Here is a 14,513-nt window from a genome sequence, read left to right on the forward strand (position 1 = left end):
AGAAAAAATCTCCGGCTTACCATTCACGTGAAGGCCATAACCCGGAGTGACGTCATCCTCTGGACTCCGGATAATCCGCCGTGACGTCATCCTCCATTAAGTCCGTTTTTTACTCCGCCAGATCCGCAACGGATCTTTGCCTTTACTATCTTTCCGAAAATCGAGGCGCCGTGAGGGGGAGATAACCACGCCGTGGCCTCCTTGAATCTCGCGCCCACTTATGACCCTGCCTTATAAATAGGCCGGCCCAACGCTCTCTTCTCACACTCTCCTTCTTCTTCCTCGCGTTGTCGCTTCTCTACCTGAGCTCCGCCACTGCCGCCGCCGTCGCGCCCCTGATCTTCATCAACCCGGCCGCTGCATCACCCTGACTCGGACCAGATAACGGCGGCGACTTCCGCTCTTCCTCAACTCCGGTGAGTCTTCTCTGCCTTGCTAGAACAGATCTGCGGTAGGGTTCCTTCCGTTCTTCGTGTTCGTCACCATTGCCCACAAACTCGGTAGTCCTTGTCACCACTGTAGTTGGTTGATCTTTAACCTTGCGTAGAACCACTGCGGTAGATGTTTGAAACCCATTTCATCTGCAAGAAATCCTCTTTTTACTGCATAAGAACTGTGTTCAATCTCAAGAACTTCTCCTGCTTCTATTTTTTAGGTCTAGAAAATTTTCTCTGCTCCGACTATTTTGATCCAAAAAAGTTACGGTAGTATGTGAAACCTGTTTTACCACACTTAGTAAAAACTGCAACCATTGAATCTCGGCGGCTTACATGTCCGGCTTAAAGAAAACACGCGCCATAGAACTTTCCGGTTTAAGGAGAACCATGCTCTGTAGACTCTTCCGGCTTAACTGTAGTAATCCGTAGATGACCAACTTATTCTGAATGCTCCTACGGCTTAGATAACCCACCATATCTGAATACATATCATTAGTCCCCTTCATAAGCCGCCACCTTAGTTTGAACAATAGATCCCCGGCTTATAATTGACCCGGATACTTTTCTCTTTATTATAGACCACCAACCTTCACCATGCCTCCCAAGGCTCCTATCACTTGCAACTGGATGAGATCCAACGTCACTGACGAGACCCTGGCCAACTTCGTTAAGTCCGGATATCTGCCCAAGAAGGAAGTGATGTCCTACCGTGCCCCTAACCCGTCAGAAGAAAGACCACAGCCGAGGGACGGGGAGGTAGTGATCTTTGCGGACCATATGAGCCGGGGCTTCGCACCGCCCGGCTCAAAATTCTTCCGGGACGTGCTCAACTTCTTTGAGCTCCGGCCTCAGGATATAGGACCCAATTCCATATCCAACATCTGCAACTTCCAAGTCTTTTGTGAAGTATATCTTGGAGAAGAGCCGAGTCTGCTGCTCTTCAGAGAGCTGTTTTATTTGAACCGCCAAAATGAGTGCGCCAACGGGCCAAGTCTAGAGTTAGGCGGCATCTCCATCCAGCGACGTAGGGACTGTCTATTCCCTTATGCAGAGCCACCGAGCCACCCTAAGGACTGGAATATGACTTGGTTCTACTGCCAAGATACATCCCCGGCTGACGAGAATCCACTGCCCGGCTTTCGCCCAACGCGCCTGGAACCGACTCATCCACTATCCGAAAAACTGACTGCCGCGGAACGCCAGCCCCTGCTTCCAACGATCAACAAGATCAAGGCCCTGCTAGGCAACGGTCTGAACGGAATTGATCTAGTCCGGGTCTGGATCTCATGGCGGGTGATCCCATTAAGCCGCCGCCCCGGCTTAATGTGTGAGTACACCGGGCGAAAGGATGACCCGCAGAGGCACATTCGCAATGATCTTCCAGAAGACGTTGCCGAAGAAGAAACCAAGGCTCTATTAAACGAGAGCCTGGCAGATTGTGGAAGAACCGGGCTATTTCTGCAAGACCAATCCAGCCCCAGCGGTAAGCCGCTGACTTTAACCTTTCCACTTCTTTTACATGTCACCTTGCTCTGAACCATTTTAAGAGTTCATTAATATATTTCTCAGGCTGATGACAAGTTCTGGCGGGTCAAGTATGACCATGTGGCGGCCAAGAAGGCGAGGAAGGCGAAGAATGCCGCCAAGAAAGCCGCCCCTCGCAAAAAGGGAAGCAGACCCACTGCTTCGGAGCTGCTGCAATTAAGCGACAGCTCCGAGTCAGAGGTAACCCTTAAACCTTTAAACTCCTGCCATATTTGTCATTTGCTGCTGCTCGCCTTATCAACATTTTGCTTATTGACAGGATGACACCGGCGCCAGTAACCCGGTGATTGAAGAGGTAACATCACTTTCCTCCGACTCGGAGCCTTTGCCGCAGCTGAAAGTCCGAAGAGTAACCCGGAAAGTAAGCTTTTCTCATCCATTAGCTCATCAAGACCCTCAATTCTTTTGAAGCAACAGGTCCATGAAAGCCGGCGTCACACCCGGGCCCGCAAGGACGCCGACCTCTCCACCGGGTTACCCGACGCAACAAGGAAGCGTCGTACTGAGGTTTTTTCTCACTGTACCCTTTTCATCCGTTGGCGGGTGTCATCCGTCAGCCACTCAACTCTTCTGACTCCAATTACCAGGAGACCTCCCCCTCTTCGGGTGACTCCATGCAGTCAAGTCTGCCGGCCTTCAAAACTGCACCCGGGTAATAATAATCTCCTTACATTATCTGTCTGTACTTACTCTTTGTATACCTAACACCTCTGTCTTTTCAGTGCCCAGGCAAAGCTCACCAAAAGAGCAAAGAAGACCAGATCAGCCGGAGTGCCAGACTTGCCTGAGCCGGAGACGACAGCTCAAGAGCCGCCAGCCGCCTCCGCTGTCGAAGCCACCATTCCCATGTACACGGCGCCTGAAGCCCCTGCTCCGACCACCAAGACAACGACCGAAGCATCAGCTAACCCGGAGGCCTCCGGCTCAGCCCCACCAGCTAACGACCCGGATGTGGTAATTACCCGGACGGAGTATGTTGAGCCGGGGAGGCCGACCGCGCTGGCCAAATGCTCCGCGCAACCTCACCGGGTGAATCTGGATCTCTCCAGCTACACCGACTTAAGCATTGGAGAGCTCGTCTCAGGCTACATCAGCCAAGTTCACAAGAGCCGGGACGCCGAGATCGCCATGGTCAACCAGATCCAACAAAAATCTGAGGTAACCTTCTGCTGTCTTCTTACTTTCTGCATAATGATCCTTGTCATTCTAGCCCCCAAGTCTATGACTTATACTTGAATATGTCGTAGACTTAGGTTCCGGTTTACTTAACTGAACCGGCAGTACGTAGATAGATACGTTCAATATGCATTAGCCCCCAAGTGCCAAGTGTCTTTGCTTGGAAAGCGCTTGGGACTTATGGAATGACTGTTAATGACCCGGAAACATATGCAGGCTGTTGGCAAGAAATTTGAGTCGGACCTTGCGGATCTCAAGAGCCGGCTAAAGACACAAGAGATGGAGACCCGGAAGGCAAACGCCAAGTTTGTCTCCAGCATCGCCGCTCAAGAGAAGCTGAAGACCGAATTCGATGCTGAGCGGAAGGCCTGGGCTGAGGAGAGAGCTGCCCTGGTGACCCGGGCTGAACAGGCGGAGAAGGCCCTCACTGAGAAGACCGCTGAGCTCTCCGGCCTAAAGCGCCAGGTTTCCCAAATGGTGGCTGCTATCTTCGGTAAGTCGCCTCGCCGGCTTTCGTCAAATCTGTATATGTTATGACTCATCCTTGTCACCGGCTTGTCTGACCTTTATTAAACAGGTCCCAGGAGTGCCAACCTCAACCAGAGCGTGGTCACCAAGTTAAAGGCCGTGTACACCCTGGTGGAACAACTCTACATCGGGTCACAGCGCGCCTTAGCTGTGGTGGCCCTATCCAATGAGGTGCCAACCCATCTGGCTGAAGTCCTGCGCCGGCTTGCTATTCTGCCACAGCGGATCCAGGAGCTACGCCGAGCCTCCGCGAGATCCGGAGCAATTGCCGCGCTGAGCCGGGCCAAAGCATTCCTGCCGGAGCTAGACCCGGCAGACATCGCCCTGGGTTACCCAAGCCTGAAGGAAGACGGCTCCGCCTTCGACCAGAAGGACTTCGCGGCATGTGTGAAAGCTGTACGCCCGGTGGCCACCATCATTGGGAACGATACCGACTTATCCAAGTATCAGCCGGGGTACAACGCGGAGAATCAGAGGATTCCAACCCCTCGCTATGAAGCTCTCAGTCTGATTCCTCCGGCTCGCCAGCACACCTTCACCCCCGAGATTGACCCGGCCGGGTTAATTGACGAAGAGGCCCAGTTCGAAGCTCTCAGCGGTATCGACTGGAAGTCGTCAACCTTCGAGGTCTTGGGATCAGCCGGAGCAGAAGACGAGCCGGGGACTTCAACTCAGCAGGCGTCATAAAGCGGCTGGCGGTTCACCGAACAACGCTCCACCCTTGAGTCTTTGAAGGATTTTTGTAATAGAATAAGTGCAACAATCTATCTCTGCCGTGCCATCGTGCACGTAATGAATGCTGAAACTCCTTAAAGTTATTCTTTTGGTGCTCCTCCGGGTCATAATTACGCCTTTGTCCTTCTCAACCTTAAAAAATACCTTCAAGTGTCTGCATAGAAAGGCAAATCACAAGTCTCAAGGCGGCTTACCGCCCTGAGATTTAGGTGTTTGAAATGGATAAGCCGGAATACGAACCAAAAAAGACTGGTCGTTAACTATACTCTGAACATAGCCGTGATAACGCACTTAACGGCATGTAAACATACTTCCGGTTGAAATAACCCGGGTAGCTTGGTTGATACCTGAACTCGAATTTACCTGTCTTGATGACATCCATGATGTTCAACTAACAAGATAAACCAAAATTAAGCCGGCAAGTGAGACCCGGCAGTACACACTTTGACATGAGCAGAGTAGACTTGTGATAAAATATAAAAACTTGGGGCTTCCGATTCGAATACGACCAGAAACCCGGTCCAAAGGGGTTAAGCTAAGATTCGGATGCGATCATATAGCCCCCAGTGGGTGCGGCGATGCCAATCAAAAGGGTATCGACAGCTATGTTCTCTTTGGTTCGAATACGACCCATGTTTGAACAGGAAGCCCCCAAGTGACTCTGAAAATTGTTTAACGACGCTGATTCGAATACGATCCACGTCGGTTCTCTGAGGGGTTACACTATGATTCAAATATGACCAAAGGCAACCTCCCAATGAGCTCGGCACTTTGCCAATCAAAATGGGTATCGACAGCTATGTTCTCTTTGGTTCGAATACGACCCATGTTTGAACAGGAAGCCCCCAAGTGACTTTACTGCTTACGGCTAGACTCGAATACGATCATAAGCCGGATCCTCCTTTCAAATTAGTATGTAAAAAAATGACACACACATAATTGGAGGAGAAAAAAGGACAGAGGTCCTGCTTTATTGCTTATCATAATATATACATGTCTGAGATAAATATGTACACCACAAGAGCCGGCAGCTCAAGTGTAGTAAGGCCGAAGCTGAGCTATATTCCATGGCCGACGGGTCTCCTCCTCAGATTTACGCGAATCCTTATGTTCCCGAATATCAATGAGATAATATGACCCATTGTGCAAGTTCTTACTGACCACAAAGGGCCCTTCCCAAGGTGGGGATAACTTGTGTGCATCAGTTTGATCCTGGATGAGCCGGAGCACAAGGTCGCCTTCCTGGAAGACCCGGGATTTGACCCGGCGGCTATGATAACGGCGCAGGTCTTGTTGGTAAATCGCTGAACGGGCTGCCGCCATATCACGTTGTTCGTCCAACAAGTCCAGAGCATCTTGGCGCGCTTGTTCATTATCCGTCTCAACATAAGCCGCCACACGAGGCGAATCGTGACGGATGTCGCTGGGGAGGACTGCTTCTGCTCCATAAACCATGAAGAAAGGCGTGAAGCCAGTAGACCTGTTAGGAGTAGTGTTGATGCTCCATAAGACAGAAGGCAGCTCCTCCACCCAACAACCCGGCGTCCGTTGCAAAGGGACCAAAAGCCGGGGTTTGATGCCCTTCAGAATCTCCTGGTTAGCTCTCTCAGCTTGACCATTGGATTGGGGGGTGAGCCACTGAGGAAACATCAAGTCGGATATGCTCCCGTTGACAAAATTTTCCATAGCGCCCTTGGATAAATTGGTGCCATTGTCAGTTATGATGCTGTGCGGAAAGCCGAAGCGGAAAATCACCTTTTTCATAAATTGAACCGCCGTGGCTGCATCGCACTTGCTAACTGGCTCAGCCTCCACCCACTTCGTGAATTTGTCAACGGCCACCAAGAGGTGGGTCTTCTTATCCTTGGATCGTTTAAAAGGCCCAACCATATCAAGCCCCCAGACCGCAAAGGGCCAAGTGATTGGGATCATCCTCAACTCCTGAGCTGGCACATGAGCCCGTCGTGAGAACCTTTGGCAACCATCGCATTTACTGACCAAGTCCTCTGCATCAGCGTGAGCCGTCAGCCAATAAAAACCATGACGGAAAGCCTTGGCTACAAGAGATTTTGAACCGGCATGATGGCCACAATCCCCTTCATGGATCTCGCGCAAGATCTCTTGACCTTCCTCAGGGGAGATACAACGCTGAAATGCCCCTGAAACACTGCGATGATGCAACTCGCCGTCGATAACAATCATTGACTTAGCCCGCCGGGTTATTTGCCTGGCCAGAGTTTCATCCTCCGGCAATTCTCCCCGGGTTATGTAAGCCTGATATGGCATTGTCCAGTCTGGTATGACATGAAGAGCCGCCACCAGTCGCGCCTCCGGGTCAGGGATAGCCATGTCTTCTTCTATGGGCAACTTAACCGAGGGATTATACAGGACATCCAGGAAAGTGTTAGGCGGCACCGGCTTTCGCTGAGAGCCTAGCCGGCTTAAAGCATCAGTCGCCTCGTTCTTCCTGCGATCAATGTGCTCCACTTGGTATCCCTGAAAATGCCCAGCAATGGCATCAACCTCGCGACGATAAGCCGCCATGAGGGGATCCTTAGAATCCCAGGTGCCTGATACTTGTTGAGCCACCAAATCTGAGTCCCCAAAGCACATTACCTGGCTTAAGCTCATCTCCTTAGCCACCCGAAGACCGTGGAGCAAAGCTTCGTATTCAGCCGCATTGTTAGTGCAAGGAAACATCAACCGTAGCACATAATGGAACTTGTCACCTTTAGGGGAAGCCAATACAACACCAGCCCCCGAGCCCTCCAACTATCTGGACCCATCGAAGTGGATAGTCCAATAAGTGTTATCCGGCTTTTGCTCAGGCACTTGAGACTCCGTCCAATCATTGATGAAATCCACCAAGGCCTGAGATTTAACAGCAGTGCGTGGCACATATTTGAGGCCATGAGGTACAAGTTCTATAGCCCACTTAGCAATTCTCCCTGTAGCCTCTCTGGTCTGGATAATATCACCAAGGGGGGCAGAACTGACCACAGTGATGGGATGACCCTGAAAATAATGTTTGAGCTTCCGGCTCGCCATGAACACACCGTATACGAGCTTCTGCCAATGCGGGTACCGCTGCTTAGACTCAATGAGCACCTCGCTGACATAATAAACCGGCCGCTGAACCGGATGCTCCTTACCCGCCTCCTTGCGCTCCACAACAATAGCCACGCTGACAGCTCGTGCATTTGCCGCTACATATAGTAGCAAGGGCTCCTTATCAATCGGAGCAGCAAGGACGGAGGGCTCTGCCAGTTGCTTTTTCAAATCCTCAAAAGCGGTATTAGCTGCATCATTCCAGATAAAGTTATCGGTCTTCTTCATCAACTGATATAGAGGCATAGCCTTCTCACCCAAACGGCTTATGAACCGGCTTAAAGCAGCGATGCGACCCGCCAAACGCTGAACATCATTTATACATGCCGGCTTAGCTAGGGAGGTGATAGCCTTGATCTTCTCCGGGTTAGCCTCAATGCCTCTGTCAGAAACCAAGAAGCCCAATAGTTTGCCTGCAGGAACACCAAAAACACACTTGGCCGGGTTAAGCATCATCTTGTAGACCCGGAGATTATCGAAGGTTTCCCTTAAGTCATCTATCAGGGTTTCCTCCTTGATGGATTTAACCACAATATCATCCACGTAAGCGTGAACATTGCGCCTGATCTGTTTATGAAGACAATTCTGTACACAACGCTGGTAAGTCGCCTGTGCACACTTGAGTCCAAAAGGCATAGACACATAGCAGAAGGCTCCAAAGGGAGTGATGAACGCCGTCTTCTCCTGGTCCTTAACTGCCATCTTAATCTGATGATACCCGGAATAGGCATCCAAGAAACTTAAGCGTGCACAACCTACCGTAGCGTCAATGATTTGATCAATACGGGGGAGAGCAAAAGGATCAGCCGGACACGCCTTGTTCAAGTCCGTGTAGTCCACACACATCCGCCAGGTGCCGTTCTTCTTGAGTACGAGCACTGGGTTAGCCAACCACTCCGGGTGAAAAACCTCAACAATGAACCCAGCTGCCAAGAGCCGGGCCACTTCTTCACCAATAGATTTCCGCCTCTCTTCGTTAAACCGTCGAAGGAACTGTCTGACCGGCTTAAATTTTGGATCAATATTGAGAGTGTGCTCAGCGAGTTCTCTAGGTACACCTGGCATGTCAGAAGGCTTCCACGCGAAGATGTCCCTATTCTCACGGATGAACTTGATGAGCGCGCTTTCCTATTTCGGGTCCAGATTTGCACTGATGCTAAACTGCTGAGACGAGTCACCCGGAACAAAGTCAACAAGTTTAGTCTCATCAGCTGATTTAAATTTCATTGCTGGTTCATTCTCTGTGGTTGGCTTTTTCAGAGAGGTCATATCTGTTGGGTCAAGATTGTCTTTATAAAATTTCAACTCTTCTGTGGCGCAAACAGACTCTGCATAAGCTGCGTCACCTTCCTCACACTCCAGAGCCACTCTCCGGCTGCCGTGAACCGTAATGGTCCCATTGTGACCCGACATTTTGAGCTGTAAGTACACATAACACGGCCGTGCCATGAACTTGGCGTAAGCCGGCCGTCCAAATATAGCGTGTTATGGACTTCTTATCTTGACCACCTCAAAGGTCAACTTCTCCACCCTGTAGTTGTTTTCATCACCAAAAGCCACTTCCAGTTCGATTTTGCCGACTGGATAAGCCGACTTACCGGGTACCACACCATGGAAGATAGTATTTGACTGACTGAGGTTCTTATCGACTAGCCCCATACGACGGAAAGTCTCATAATAGAGGATGTTGATGCTGCTGCCTCCATCCATGAGTACCTTTGTGAACTTATAGCCTCCCACCTGAGGAGCCACCACTAAGGCCAGGTGGCCCGGGTTATCCACCCGGGGGGGTGATCCTCCCTACTCCACACTATGGGCTGCTCAGACCACCGTAAGTAGCGTGGAACCGCCGGCACAACAGCATTAACAGCCCTCTTGTGAAGCTTCTCGTCTCGTTTGCACAAACTAGTGGTGAACACGTGATACTGTCCACCGCTAAGCTGCTTCGGGTTGGTCTGATAACCCCCTGCTACTGTTGATGACCCTGACCGGACTGTTGATTAAAGCCCCCTTGACCGTTCTGAGGACCGGAATTTGAACCGCCGCCCGGGCCATGAAAGCCGTCAGCGCCTGAGCCGCCACCCGGACCATTGTAGTTTTTAAAGGCCTTCATGATAGCACAATCCTTCCACAGATGAGTCGCTGGCTTCTCTCTAGAGCCGTGTCTCGGACAAGGTTCGTTCAACAGCTGCTCCAGAGAAGGTCCTGACCCGCCGCCTCGGGGAGGGGGCCTCCCCTTGCGTCGCTGGTTATTACCTTGAGAGTTGGTGTTGGCTACAAACTCTAGGCTGCCATCGGCCTTACGCTTGCCTCCTCCTTGGTTCCCCGGGTTAAACTGAGGACCCTTGCCGTTGCCATTCTTCTTTCCCTTCCCTGCCCTTTCATCATCTGAAGGGGGATCCTTGGTACCATCGGAATCGGCGTACTTGACAAGAGCCGCCATTAGGGTACCCATATTGGTGCAGTCGCGCTTGAGCCGCCCAAGCTTCATCTTAAGGGGCACAAAGCGACAGTTCTGTTCCAACATTAAGACTGCAGAGCCGGCATCCATCTTATCTGATGAATGTATGATCTCCTTGACCCGGCGAACCCAATGGGTCGTGGACTCACCCTCCTGCTGCTTACAGTTAGTCAAATCCACAATTGACATAGACTGCCTGCAGGTATCTTTGAAGTTTTGAACGAACCGGGCTTTCAGCTCAGCCCAAGACCCAATGGAGTTCGGTGGTAACCCTTTCAACCACGTGCGGGCAGTTCCATCTAACATCATGGTAAAATATTTGGCCATGGCCGCCTCACTGACCTCCAGCAATTCCATGGCCATCTCATAACTCTCAATCCAGGCTGCAGGCTGTAAGTCCGCTGTATAGTTAGGCACCTTCCTAGGGCCCTTGAAGTCCTTAGGCAGACGTTCATTACGGATGGCTGGTACCAAACAAGGGACACCCCCGGTCCTAGTAGAAATTCCCACATCAACGGACGTCGTTGGATACGCCAGGGGGGTCTGGTAAGCCGTCAATTGAGGCTCCTGCTCCGCCTCTCGCCGCGCTTGGTCTGTTGCGTAGAAGGCTCCATTATGAGCCGGGCCATGACCAGGGGGCGGGTCATGGCGTCGGACGTTACTTGAGCCGGTCGCTGAGACCATGTGCCGGCTGTAACTCGGGCTCTGGCCTGGTCGAGGGGTTGAGTGGATCCTGTCCCGGCTGTAGGAGTATGCCTCTTGCTGCGCCAGTGCTATCTGAAGCAGTTCCCTGACCCGGCGGATTTCAATAGCCGTCGGGGAGTCGCCGTCGACTGGGAGAGCCGCCAGCCGTGCTGCCGCAGCGACCATGTTCTCCAGCGGGTTATTATAATGACCCGGGGGTGTTGGCACATACTGAGGCGGGGCAGGGGGCACCTGGGGAGGCCCCATCACTCGTGGCTGAATAAGGGGTCCAGACCCGGGTGCTATGACCCCTGGCGGGTTACTGGATCCTGCACCCGGCGTGTTGAAGAGATTGCGTGGATCGTAAACCGGCGGGAGTCGAGACTGGGCCTTCTGATGCCTCCTTCTCATGACCTCGTTGGCCGCGTTCTGATCCATCGTGAGTTGTAAGGACTGCGCCTGAATCAACTGAGTCCGGGCGTCGAGAGCCGCCCGCTCCGCAGCCAGCCTGATCCCTTCCGCTGCAAGATCCTCTTTAGCCTTTATCAGATCCAATTTCAACTGTGCCACCTCCGCATCATGCTGGGCTTGATCCGCCAGGTCAACCGTGGCGGTTAACAGGGCCGTCATCTTGTCCGTGAGATCCATCAGCACCTGAGCCGGAGAAGGCACCGGGTTTCCTGCACCAGCAGCAGGGTTCTGAACAGGCTGCGCACCAGTCATAAAAACTCCAACCTGACTTGGCGGCTCGAAAGGGTCCGGAATACTGTCACCGTCGGAACAACCTATGAGCCTACCATCTTGAAGTTGGTACAATGAGTTTGACTCATCAGTGGCCGACTCGCCGTCAGAGCCCGCGGCCGCCTCATCACCGGACCCGGATGGATCAGAGGGCCCTTCATGGATGCATCCCACAAAGGCACGCCTTAAGGCAGGCCGGGCCCGGGCGGGTCGTGCGCGCTGAGCCGTTTCGATGAGATCGGCGCAGAGATCCGGCTCGGGGCCCGGCTCACCGATCTTGCCAATGAAGACTTGAATTCCGCCAAAGGGGACCCGGTACCCGTACTCAATTGAGCCGGCGTCGGGGCCCCAGTCCTCGTCGTCGATGTAGAGCTTGCCGCGACGACTCTTGGTCATCCGGCCTACGGCGTATCCCTTGAGCCCTTCGAAGCTGCCCTTCAAGAACTCAAATCCACCGTGCGCCGGCCCCACGGTGGGCGCCAACTGTCGTGGAATTGTTACGGCAGATGTCCTTGAGCTAGGACTTAGTCGTGGAGCCATCGCAACTAGGAAGCTTGAAGGGGTTATGCGGGACAAGGAACACGAGGGTTTATACTGGTTCGGCCCCTTACGGTGAAGGTAAAAGCCTACGTCCAGTTCGTGGTGTTATTGATTAGGGTTACGATCGCCAGGGAGCTAAATAGCTATGCCCGGTTCTCGATGAGGTTGTTGTCGCCCTTAAACCGCTGCCGGGTCCTCCCTTTATATAGGGAGGCTGACGCCCAGCAATCCTTAGAGTCTCAGCCGGCTCATAAGAGCGTCCGGCTCGGACTCTAAACAATACTTGCCTTACACTACAAGCCTACTATAACAATGATTGTAACTACAGGCTTTAAGCCATATCCGGGTCTCAGCCCATCTCTGGCCCATTATCTTGATACTTATCTCCGGGCTTCTGGCAATGACCCTTAGAATAACCCGGCCCTCCTGGCGGGTGACTCCAAGGTCTATATCCTCAACCAAATAGCAAAATAGACAAAAGAGGCAAAACACTCTCTCTCGAAGCCTATGATCTATACATTTCTCCCCCTTTGGCAACAAGTTACCACAAAGTTTGAAAATGCATAGTGCTATGCGTCTCTGTAGGCTTGATCTTCGGGAGGTGGTGTTGAGAGGACTCCAAGGATGAATGCATCTATGGAAGTTGATGGAGCTGGTGGAGTTGCAACTGGAGGTGGCACTTATGCTGTGGCTGCAGGTGCTGATGAAGTTGCTCTTGTGTCAGCCATGGGCACTGCAGCAGATCTCTGACCTCTTGGCACTCTCTGAAAGGCATCTGTGGTAGCCTGCCCTTTCCTCTCCTTAGCTTCTTCCTGGAGTTGCTCAACTGCTGTCTACATCTCTGTCACTTTTAGATCAAGATCATAGAACTTAGTCTCAATGATCCTTTCCAGACTCTCTTGGTTCTGAGTCAGGGTGGCCAAGCCCTTCTCAATCCTCAAGGTTGCTTGAATCAGATATGCAAGTTGATCTTGTTTGGTTTTGAGGAACACTTGAGATGCTTCTTCAACACTTGGCATCTTTGCAGCTTTGTCAGCCTTAGCTTTCTCTCTCTTTTCTTGTGCCTGCACAGATGTGGGATCTTCTTCATTCATGACAACAGTGTTGTCCTCAAAGTCTGGTATTAAGGGTAGATGCTCCTTATCCAACAAGTAGGTGCATGTGCCCATCTTGGAGTTGATGAGCACCTGAATATGTGGAGCATACCCACATGATCTCTTCGGATCTGCAGCTGTCCTCTTTATTGTTTCCACAATCAGGCTCATGACTTTGAATTTTTGGGGCACATCAAACAGTTGTAGAAGGTTGATTGAATGGCCTCTGATCATCTTGTGATCTCCATATTTGGGCAATAAGGAATACCTCAAGATGGTGTTAATTGTGGCCAAACAAGACAACAGATAATGAACAGAGCCTAGCTTATGAGTTTCCAAGGCTTTGTCTGGAATTTCTTTGTACATGTTGGCCATTGAGTTGTGGTCTTTCTTCTTCTTGGCATAGACATCCAAGTCATCTTCATGCTCTTCAGGGGCATTAATCAATTTTACCCATTCATCAACTGTTGATTGGTCCTTGTACCCTCAGACATCCAAACAATTCTACCATCAGGATAGAAGTGTGCTATGGAGTAGAATTGCATGATGACTTCATCATTCCACTTGGTCAGCTTCTGACCCACAAACTTGCCCACTCCACATAGCCTAAAGCTCTCATGCACTCCTGGAAAATGATCTTCATTCTCATCAATGTATTTCCAATCTGCCCACTTCATATCACAAACAATGGGCTTATTGTCAAGCAAGATGGCCTCATAGAAATCCTGTTGCTCCTTGGTATGGAACCTGTAGTCCACAGCAGTCCTTCTCCTCACAGCATATGGATCAGTTTGTCTCCAAAGTCTAAGACCTGCATCCTTCCTGATGTTCATGTCTTCGGCCACTGGATGACTGTCATCATGATCTGGAATCTTAGGTTTGAGCTTCCTAAGCACTTGGGCTTCAACATCTTCTTCTTCATCAATCTCAGGCACTGGGGCCTTGTTCTTTTCAGCAGTTGGAATGTTCCTTGTGCTCCTCTTGGGCTCTGAAGTCTTTGGAGCTGGAGCAGAAGCTTTGGGGGCAGTCTTGGGCTTTGAAGGGGCAGCCCCAGACTTGATGGCATCCCCCATCAGCTTTTGAGACTTTGATGCTGGTGCATCATCCTCTTCCTCTTCTTCATCTTCACCTGGATCTCTTATCATAGAGGATCTCCCAATGACTCTGGAAATGGTCTTCTTGACCCTCTCTTTCCTCTTCTTGCCCTCACCAGCCTCCTTTGGTTCAAGTGTGAACTCCATGGTTTCCTGAGTTGAGGATTTGGCCTTTGACATAGGAACTCTCTTGGCAGGTGCCTTGTTGTGCATGCCAAGCTTGGTGGATGCAGCTGAGCCAAACTCCTTCTTAACAACCCTTTTCTTGGAGCTCACTTCTTCCTCAGCAGCCACATAATCCTCATCCTCTAAGTCTGAGTTTCTCTTCTTCCTTGTCCTTGTAGCTGCTTTGGCAAATTGCTTGGGGTAC

At 51.3% G+C, this 14,513-nt stretch overlaps 1 protein-coding gene across 1 annotated transcript in view; it reads right to left on the reverse strand.

Moving 5' to 3' along the window:
- Positions 1 to 14,290, reverse strand: part of LOC109733294 (uncharacterized) — a 28,784-nt gene extending 14,494 nt beyond the window's left edge. Inside the window, exons 1-3 of the mRNA XM_045231718.2 lie at positions 13,534 to 14,290; positions 12,707 to 12,715; positions 7,560 to 7,942 (exon numbers count right to left, since the gene is read on the reverse strand). Of these exons, the coding sequence (XP_045087653.2) occupies positions 7,560 to 7,942; positions 12,707 to 12,715; positions 13,534 to 14,290 (1,149 nt within the window). The remainder of the gene's footprint in view (positions 1 to 7,559; positions 7,943 to 12,706; positions 12,716 to 13,533) is intronic.
- Positions 14,291 to 14,513: the final 223 nt, after the last annotated feature.

The sequence above is a fragment of the Aegilops tauschii genome, chromosome 7 (assembly GCF_002575655.3).
Source record: "Aegilops tauschii subsp. strangulata cultivar AL8/78 chromosome 7, Aet v6.0, whole genome shotgun sequence".
Lineage (NCBI taxonomy): Eukaryota > Viridiplantae > Streptophyta > Magnoliopsida > Poales > Poaceae > Aegilops > Aegilops tauschii.